The sequence below is a fragment of the Salminus brasiliensis genome, chromosome 18, assembly GCF_030463535.1.
Source record: "Salminus brasiliensis chromosome 18, fSalBra1.hap2, whole genome shotgun sequence".
NCBI lineage: Eukaryota > Metazoa > Chordata > Actinopteri > Characiformes > Bryconidae > Salminus > Salminus brasiliensis.
Window position 1 is genome coordinate 10742202 of NC_132895.1, and position 10727 is coordinate 10752928.

Below are 10727 nucleotides of genomic sequence, written 5' to 3' on the forward strand. Positions count from 1 at the left end.
ATTGATGCGATCCATATGGAAGCCCCACCTCACAACATACAGGAGCAGATACCACGGGACCGTCTTCATGGCTATTGTGGAGTCCATACCTCGAATGGTCAGATCTATGGTGGAGGCACAAGGGAGATTTACTCAGTATTAGGCAGGAGGTACTAATGTTATGGCAGATTGGTTAACACTGGCAGTCAAAAGCATTGCTCAGACATTTTTGAAGTAATAGTTGCTGACCAACTCTACACCACTACACCACACCGCAGTATTTGGTCTGTCAGTAGAAAGGGGCCGCCCTAAGACCAGACATGCTGACCAGTCTTTTTGGATGGTGGACCATTCTCAGCACAGCAGTGAGATGGGCTCTGCCGATGCGTTGAAACATGAGGTTATTACAACGCAAATATCTGACATTGTGCATCATAGAGATGTGTTAATGCATGGTGAAGAATAGGCATAATCAGAACTCTAACCTGTTCAATATGTTTGTTTATGCACTCCCAGTATCTCTCCCGCACACACACACACTCACACACACACACACACACACACACACACACAACTGCACAGCATTAGTCTCAGTAGGAGTAGGGTAAATGTTCCTTCCAGCCACTCTGACGGCCGGAGGTGCGTGGAGAGAAGCGTGTTAGCATGTCAGGTGTGTGGTCCTTTGAGACGCTGCCAGCTCCAGAGGTTCTGCTCACAGCTGTTTGAAGTGTGTGTGAGCACGGGCCAAGCTAAAAAGCGACAGTTCTGAGCCCAGCCAGCCCCCATGGGGAAAGCTCTATCTGAGACCTGGGGGCTTGGCAGATGGAGCCTCTTCAGAGAGATAGCACCACGGGCCCTTTCCACCAGCAAAGAGAAAGAGAGAGAGAGGGAGAGACATGAAGAGGCAGTGAGAAAATGTACCAGTGAAATGCCAGGAAAGCTTTACCACTGAAGATGCATCAGTGCATACATAGGATCTGAGAAAGCTCAGATACAGCGCTACACAGAAGTGCTAAAATTCTATGTTTTCTTTGTTTTGTCAGGAAAGCTGAAGTAAACACAGTAAACACAATTAAATCTAGCATTTTTATGCAACTTTCACAACTTATTCTTTATTAATTTGCTGAAATTAAAGGTATAAAATGTGCCTTCCTTTTTCAAAGAGTAGAACCACCCTCAATATCAGCGGGTCTCACATTTGAAAAATAGAGGGTCGATAATGAGTGTGTGGAGGCGGGGCTTAATGAGACTCGGGCAGAGTAGAAAGCAACCAATCAGAGGCTTTTTAGCATCTGCCATCGCCACAGTGACCAGTAGGAACGTGAACTTTCAGAAGGTCCCCTCTATTTCATCAGCAATTAGGCTGCATTTTCAACCTCTAGGGGGCTCAGACTTTTGCACATGACTGATTATACACTACTGTCCAAAAGTTTGGAATCGTGGGTAAATGTATTTGTTATATGGTGGTGACTTAAATAATGTAGACTGAGATATACAATGTGGACAAAAGTATTGGGACGCAAAAAAAAGAAGCCTATCATGCTTTTGTTGGAGTAACTGTTTCTGCTGTCCAGAAAAGACTTTCTGCTAGATTTTGGATGAGCACTGCTGTGAGGATTTGATTGGTTTCAGCATCAAGAGCGTTAGTGAGGTCAGGCTGTTGGATGATCACCACCCCACTTCATCCCCAACTCCTCAACTCATCCCAAAGTATTGGATGGAGCACCAACCATCATTCCAGAGAACACAGTTCTTCCACTGCTCCACAGCTCAATGCCGGGGGACTTTATACCCCTCTAGCCTGCAGGGACAGGACAAGCTGAGTGTGTGTGGACATTTGGACATCTGTGTCAGCAATGGGTGCAACTTAAAGTAGCTAAATGCAGTCATTAGAAACACTGTCCACAAACATTTGGACATATGGTGTGATATGAATTTTATTTAATGTTGAAGTTATTAAATAATGAATATTCTCATGTTAAGGAATCAAATACAGCTTTGATCAGGAGATCTAAAGTTCACATTAGATCATTTTAGACATTTATCTGCAAATAAATTGAATATGATTAAAAAGGGTGATTGGATACTGTTAATCCTGCTCTCGATCTGTTGCAGGTGCCTCGTACTTCTTTAAAGGGAAGGAGTACTGGCGGGTGGCAGGCAGCGACATGGAGGTAGAGGCTGGCTACCCTCGCCCTATCGGTAAAGACTGGCTGGTGTGCGCAGACATGCAGTCAGACTCTCCGGAGACGCAGAATAACGGCACGGGTGTGCGGCTGCCCGGCCAGCACCACGTAGACCACGCAGAGAATGGCTACGAGGTGTGCTCCTGTACCTCAGACTCTGGCTCGCCCACTGGCCCAAGACTGCAACTCTCACCCGCCTGGTTGCTCGCGCCGCTCTGGACGCTCTCGGCTGTGGCACTCTGATGAGGGCCATGCCACAGGCCTGTGCTGACACGGACACGGACACATACCAGAGACTGGACACACAGTGGCCTGTGGGCTTGGACGGGACGGCAGCGAGGGATGCTGGCCACTGGCCTGAATGGAACTGATATCAGTCCACTCCAATCAGTGAAGGGTTTAGCCGCTTACACAGCTTTTTCTTCGTTGTTCTTTTTGCTGGTTTTTTTGTTTTTTACTAAAACTGGAATTGTTCATTATTATTATTATTATGATTATTATTATTATTACCATCATTCTTGTGTATTGGAATGATTTTGTGTGCCTCAAAGCAAGCTCATTTCAAGCACTTTGCGTGCAAATATAATAATAGCCGTTTTTTTTAAGTTTTCATACCTTGTTCACCATTTAAAGAGTTTAATTAAAGCTTGATTAATAATGTTGATGATAATAATGATGATGATGATGGTAATGATGGTAGTGATAGTAGTAATAGTTCAGATGCTCAGGAGGTAAGGGCAAACAACTCTAAATGGGGGCTCCCTGCTTTCTGCAGAGTAGGAGCGAGAGGCACCATGGGACACCATGCAGCAGTGGCCTCCCATCCACCACTCTCTCATCACTTCAAGTGCTTTAACTACCCAGTCACTCAGTGTCCATCACCACTGCCCCAGGCCTTTCTCCTCTTGAACCATTGACTTTCACACTTTCTTCTACTCGTCTCGCAACAAGCCTTCTCTCGCGCTCTCTCTGTCTCTTTCTCTCGGACTCTCTCAGAGTACACAGGGCCTCCCCACCTCGTCAGTCCAAGTTACTGATGAGTATTAATTTATGAATTAATTGTGTATTTTTGTAAGAAACAATATTTTGGAGCTAAGTCATTGAGGGCATGCATGATCTGGGATTCACGATGCCTTGGTTTCCACAGCTATAAATGTTTTCCAGCTTTGTTTATGAAGGGATCCAGTATTTTCTAACTCTAACTCTGCCCGGGCGAGAGGCGACCTTTTTTAGTAACACGGTTCTTTACTAGCAGGATGTTTGAGTCGGGCACCATGGGCCTGCTGAGCGTGCACTCACCTCACACCTGGACTCGTTCTGATTGCTAAATATATTTACTTCTATACAATATATAAATCTATATATACAGATATATTTAAGGTGAAAGGGTCTGTGGCAGTTGCAAAAAAAATAACAGTGTAAATTCCAAACTGTCTTTTCTAAGGGGAAATATTTTTGTAGAAAAATAAAGAGGAAAAGAGGAGTGAGTGGAGAGACTGGTTGAAGGTGTGCGGGCTTTTTTGTGTGTGTGATGGAGGGACCAAATGGAAAGCGAGAGGACTGAGGAGTTATTTTCACCGCCATTATGACAGACGCTGTCAGCGACTGACAGCTGTTCTTACTGCTGTGCGTCTCTTTCTTCCACCAAAGGCCGCAAACACACAACAGCAGCAATCAGAGTTGAAGTCCAACTCCAGCGGCTCTCGGGTTGTTGCGTATGTGGTGCGTAACAGGCCAGAAGTCCTACGTAACATCTCGTTTTCTCGGACAGTTTCAAGGGCAGCCGAAGAAACGCAGAATACATATCTCACGTATCTCACCAAAGGTATGGAAAGTATCTGTCGCCTTGGTAACGGGCCTCCTCTTTTCCCTGGTACGAGAGATGTGGACGAAAGCAAGCTGTGGGCGGTGTATGTGCATGAGAGTGCGCGTGTCTGTGTGTGTGTGTGTGTGTGTGTGTGTGTGTGTGTGTGTGTGTGCAGTGCCTGCAGAATCAGTTCCAGAGGGGTCTCTGAACGGGCTTCATATTTATTTTGTTGTGGAAGTGACTCTACTGCTTAGAGCAGCAATATTCTCCATGATGTACTCCAGTGCTCCTAATTAACTTGCATGACAAAGAGGTGAGGCTGCCCAGAGAGTAGCAGCGCCTGCCCGTATGAAGGCCGATCACGTTCGAGCGGCTTCCACCCAGCGAAGTCGCAGGAGGAACAGAAACGGCCTTTTGCTCCTTCTTGGCAGGATTTGCTGCTAGAGACCGTCATGCAGAGATTCTGACTCCCCGGCTTAAGCAGGAACAAGTGAATCAAGTGTGCCAACAACAGAATTAGCCCAACTCTAGCAACCCAGCTTGGAACGCCAGTCGAATATTTAAGGACTTGCTGGACTCCATAGCTAATCCAGTCAGTGGGGTTTCTCCAAAGCCGTGCTCTACATGGTGCCCAGTGGGTGCTTAGGCCTGTTGGTCATGTATGAAACTGCAGGTCCTTGCTTTCAAAAATAAATTAATAAAAATAAGAAGAAAAATCTCTTTGATATAACCAGCGAGGGCTGCAAAGCGTGGAGGCTGAACCATCTGGAGAACCCCCGTCCTCCAGATGGTTCAGCCAGAACCAATCCGTCCCCTCCAGGCCGTCAGCGCCCTGCTCAGCTCCTGCAGGCCGTGCCAGACCCTCGCAGAGTGCTGAAGCTGTGCTGGTACCGATACTGGTGGCAGACGGCTGACGGGCAGTGTTTAACTGGCTCCCGACACCGCTCACAGCCTCTCTTGACAGCTTCTGATAACCTGTGGCCTCTGAATGAGCTGAGAAGTCGTCTAGCTTGGAGACAGAGTAACTGACGGTGCTGCTCACATGCAGCCTCTTCAGTTTTTTCCCCTGCGATGCACTCTAACCGAAACACTTCCACTCCTTCTGCTCATGCAGGAGAGCACCTTTCTCAGTCTTTTTAATTCTTCCCGCACACCCCTTCAAGCTTCGTGAGCCACCAACCCTTCAGCTGCTCCGTCAAAAACAATTGGGAACACTTCGCTTTTCTAAAAGCGTTTAGTACAAATGGGCATGTTCTCTTCGACGGGTTGCAAAAACAGATCATATTAAAGTCTAAGCCAGGGGCCATTTAACAAAGCAGGGTTTCTGAGTTATTTGGATAACTGCATGGCAGTTGCCCAGTTAGAACATCCCTGAGGTCTCCTAGACAGTTTTCACATAAGGTATCTGGGTTTTATTGGACAGGCATAAGTTTTTTAGCTAGAATTTCTGCCTAGGTAAAACCTTAATTTAATTTTGAGGTTAATATCAAGTGTGAATATATGTGACAGCACAGCTCTGGAAATAGTGTGATTGCTCCTTTGCTGATTAAATTATCTAGCAGTAGGGAAGCATCTGACTTTTGTAGAAGTGTGTAAATATTTCATCTGCTGATAATCTACCAAATCCAGTTGTTTTGTCTCGTTATAAAAATACATATTTCCCTATATTTTAATAACTAAACTGATGCCTTCAGTGGATTAAATATTCAGTTCAAATGTTCAGCTTGAATAGCCCAGGTTTTCTATCTTGGTCTTAGAGTACACTGCCCTGTACATTTTCCCTGCTCCCAACACACCTGATCCAATTAATGAACTACCTAACAAGCCCTTCTTGGGGGGAACTTGGTGTCACAGCAGGTAAACACTAAATCGTGTAGGTCCTGCACATCCTTTGGTATCTGGCACCAAGTCATTAGCAGCAGATTCTTTAGGTCCTGTAAGTTGTGAGGTGGGGCCTCCATGGATTGCATCAATGGGCTTGGGCTTCCCTGACCAATGTAGCCAGTTTACCGGTTGTCCTTTCTTAAAGCACTTTTGGTAGGTACTGACCACTGCATACCAGGAACACTCCAAAATTTCCTGCCTGATGTTCTGGATATGCTCTGACCCAGTCGCCTAGCCATCACTTTTAAATCTAGACATCAGATTTGGCCTGTTCACTTGCTGCCCAATGTATCCACCCCTTTAAGAGTCCCACTGTAATGAGAAAGTACCTACCAAAAGTGGTCTAAGATGGTCAACCAGTACACCAGTGAAAGGGGCACAGGCACCTAAGGCTCACTGGCTACAATCCACAGATGTCCCACCTCACAACTTACAGGACTTAAAGGATCTGCTGGTAGTGACTTCAGAGTCCATGCTTTAATGTGTCAGAGCTGTTCAGGCAGCATGATGGGGACCTACACAATATTAGACACAGGTTTTAATGTTATGGCTGATTTGTTTTGTACCCAACGTATTAGAAACTGTCGATTTGTCTTTTATTTAGATTTTTGGAACAAAAAAAAATATTTGCAATATTGGAATATTTTATATGAGACATGATGTTTACCACCCTTTGACAGGCAGCGTGCATCAGCTCTATTTGACTCATAAACACCCCATGGAAAAGCGATTCCTACAGAGCAAGAGCTCAGGCGTGAAAATGCAGTGGCGTTTTTAGCTTGTATGACGCCCTGGGCAAACCCCTCTCTTCAGCAGAGACGGCAATAATGCCTGGCAACGATAACTAGAGGGTCAGTTCTAAATACTTTTACTAGCTCAGTGAAGGCGGTCTGAGACAAGCCTAGGCCCCTTTCTCCCAGGCCGATAAGTAGGTGAGTCTGGCTTTGCCTCTGGTTTTTACTTTGCAGGCTCTGATTGCAAATTTGACAACAAGGCAAACCAAAAATAAAGGGGGGGTCAGGGCAACATCGGTAGATAATAACAATGTATTTTGTCACTCTCATGCAATAAACTTTGTATCTCAATTTTGGCCGTTTTTCACTTTTGGATATAATTTAAATCTGGCAGTTGTTCTTTACATTGTATCACAATCTCATGATGAATGGACCAATAGAAATGTTCCAAAATGACCTGGAATAAGATTTTTCTACATTGACTTCCATTGAAAGTTAGGGAGGTTTTTTTCAATGTTCTGTAAAGTTGCTACAGTGTTTTTTCATGTAAAACAATGTAAACAAGAATGACCATATTCTCATGAAATCTACAGCTTCATCTGTCAATGAATCGTCTTTTCAGGAGTTTTAACATCATGTCTTTTATAAAAATATCACTTTTTGCATTTGCATTGACTAAAATTCTCAATCTAATGCTATAAATTCTTACCAAATACCTAAAAACAGAGTGTCTGAGCATGAAAATACAGCATCCTGCAACTCACCCAAATGAACAAAAGGTGTCTGGTGTCAGAACCTGTGGCTGAGAGGTTGAGTGGTGTGGAGAGCACGATGGATGGATGCGTGGGGACACTGGGGGAAAGTGCAGGGCTGTTATAGGCGCCATCAGGAGCGTGAGCGGGTTGCCAATGCGCTCTTTCGGAGGGTAGGAGGGACTCAAAGCGCACAAAGGAGCAGTTTGATGGCTTTCATCATCATCTTCATGCACCCCCCCCCCCCCCCACCCCCTCCCTATCCCCATAGCTACCTCCTACCCTCTCCACGCATCCCTCTCTGAAGGCTGGTGGCCGAGCAGCCTCGTTTGCGCACAGTGAGGGACTGTGAAGTGGCTCTGCTGCTGCAGTAAGTGCCTCATAAAGAAAGACTGTAACTACTCTCAGCTGCATGCCCCAAATGCCTTGTGCCCTCTTCTTCTTCTTCTTTTTTTTTTCAATAGATACAAATATGCAGCATCAATTACCCCGCTCTCTCCCCAAGACCCCAGTCTTCTGCAGAGATGCAGCACCCCCTCATGGTGGTAGGAAGCAGTCCTGTGATCCTGTGACGTGAAAATGTACCTCATGCGCTTCATTTCCCTGGTTTACAGGCAGGAACCCTCTAAAAGGTTTTTCAGATATACATACATCAGTCGGCCATAACATTAAAACCACTTATACAATATTGTTTAAGTCCATTCATGCCCTCAAAACAGCTCTGACCCATAGAGGCATGGACTCCATAAGCCCACTGAAGGTGAGGTGAGGTGAGGTGAGGTGAGGCCTCCGTTAGGTGCCCGTGACTCTGTTGCAGGTTCACCAGGTGTTCTTTCATGGAGCAGTTTTGCACTGCACACTGGGAACACCCCACAAGACCTGCCTGATGTTTTGAAGATGCTCTGATACAGTCGTCTAGCCGTGACAATTTGGCTCCTGTCCAAGCTGGATTTGTGATTTGCACCTTTTCTTAACCGAAATGTTTTTAAATAGAACAATTCAATTAAAGCCTGGATGTTTTAGCCCCTTAATTAAGGTACTTAAAGCTCCCTTGAAGGCACCACCAGCGCAAAAAGCAAGGTACGACCCCGGTGGTGGTTTGGCAAGGCAGTCATCAAGGCCAAAATCAATGATATGCACTATTTCCCCAATACTCATAGCTTATTCAATCTGAGTCAGTGAGCTACTATTTATTTGTGAACTACTGGCATTGCGTAAACACACTGCTGGGACTGCGATGGGACTGTGAGCCACCTTACTGTCATTTTACAGCACTGCGTTCACAGTAACTACAGTGAAAACACTGTATGCTCGAATCTACAGTACGTTTTTACAGCTGAATGAGTCCAGAACGTTTCAAACTATACACCAAAAATAATCCAAATTATGGACAAAATTATTGGGACACCTGCTCATTCATTGTTCCTCTGAAATCAAGAGTATTAAAGAAGAGTTGATTCTGCTTTTGCTGGAGTAACTGTCTCCACTGTCCAGGAAAGTCTTTCTACTAGATTTTGGAGGAGCATTGCTGTGTGGATTTGATTGCATTCAGTGACAAGAGCGTTAGTGAGGGTAGGGTGTTGGATGATCACCACCCCACCCCCTCAACTCATCCCAAAAGTACTGGATGGAGCACCAACCATCATTCTAGAGTGGACAGTTCTTCCATTGCTCCACAGCTTAATGCTGGGGGGGCTTTTTACCCCTCTAGCCCCTAGGCATTAGGCAGCATGGTGACAATAGGTTCACATTTATCTGCTCCAGAGACTCCTATTCTATAGGTACTTGGTACAGTACCTTTCTACCAGTACTTCGAAAAGCTGTGTGTGTGTGCATTTCCACATCTGTGTCAGCAATGGGTGCAATAGCTATGCAATTCAGTTCAGCTCCCAGTACTTCACTGTACTACAGGTGATGTTTGCTCAGTGGTTTGCTTTACTGAGCTGTATGCTGCTAAAACTAAAGAAGAGGAACCACCTTTGCTTCCATAGAGAACCATGTGTGAGTGTGAAGAACTTTTTAAAGGTTAAGGAACAACAAACACTGGATGTAGTGTTTTTTTTACAAGCTGAAGGTTCTGCACACTCTCACATTTCTACTACTAACATGCTTCTTTATGGAACCAAAACTGGCTCTTCTATGGCATCGCTCAAAGTATCATTTAAACTGTACAACATCTGGAGAATTCGACCCTTCCTCTCTAGAGAGGTCACCCAGGTGCTTGTTCAGTCTCTCGTCACTTCCAGACTTGACTACTGCATCTCTCTTCTGGCTGGTCTCCCTCTGCTCACCATCAGGCCCCTGCAACTTATCCAGAATGCAGCGGCACGGGTCGTCTTCAATGTCCAGAAATTCAGCCATGTCTCTCCACTGCTGCGTTCTCTCTTCACTGGCTTCCTGTAGCTGCTTCCCGCATCAGATTCAAAACCCTGACGCTGGCCTACAAAGCCCAGAACAGACCAGCCCCTCCGTACTTGATGGCAATGGTCAAAAGCCGATCTGCACCAAGAGCCCTTCGAGCTTCAAGTACGGCTCGGCTCGACCCGCCATCCCTCAAAATCCGCGAAAGACAAGCGCCCAGGCTCTTTTCTGTCCTACACCAAAGTGGTGGAACAAGCTTCCCCTGGGTGTCCGAACAGCAGAGTCGCTCGCTGTCTTCAAACGCAGACTGAAGACCCTCCTCTTCAGAGAATACTTGGACGAATAGCGAATAGAGTACTATGGTCACCTTATTGACTTGTGTTTAGCAATGTCTAAGCTTAAAGGTATCTTTGAACTATTAGTCTGTTCTAACTAGCTGAGGTTTTCTTGGGTAAATAACAAAGCACTTTTGTAAGTCGCTCTGGATAAGAGCTACTTAGCTGCTAAATGCCGTAAATGTAAATGTACATTTAAAACTCCTTCACATACAGATACCGATATCAGGGCCCAGCTGTCTGAGACCCTCACGGCACTGAGCTGTCCTCTGTGTAGTGACAAATACAGCTCTACCCACAATACCAATCTACTAACCCACCTGAAGCCAAGCTATATGGATCAGATATTGCGATTACTGTATGTACTGTATGATTCCTCTTTCAGTGCACAGTTTATTAAAGTTTATTACTTGTTCGCCAGCCCAGAAAAACACGGTATGTTCAAGTCACGAAGTGTGATTGAACACGGTTGATTTATAATAACCAAAGCCAAGGCAATGTTTTATTTTTCTGCAATAATACAAAAGAACAAACGACTTGAGTAAGTGAAAAGAAAATCATTTGCGCTTTCCTGAGTTCCACATTCAGAGCTGATGGAGAAATAAATTAACAATTATCCTAAGCACATCAGACCTTGAGTGTTTGCAGCTTTTCTGCAGAGGTGGACAATAGGGCATCAATCAGTTCCT

General features: G+C 45.2%; 1 protein-coding gene across 1 annotated transcript in view; it reads left to right on the forward strand.

Annotated features, from left to right (window-relative positions):
* mmp17a (matrix metallopeptidase 17a) overlaps window positions 1-3803 on the forward strand; it is an 81659-nt gene extending 77856 nt beyond the window's left edge. Inside the window, exon 10 of the mRNA XM_072662308.1 lies at window positions 2095-3803. Coding sequence (XP_072518409.1) covers window positions 2095-2408 — 314 coding nt within the window. The 3' untranslated portion in view covers window positions 2409-3803. The remainder of the gene's footprint in view (window positions 1-2094) is intronic.
* The last annotated feature ends 6924 nt before the right edge of the window (window positions 3804-10727 follow it).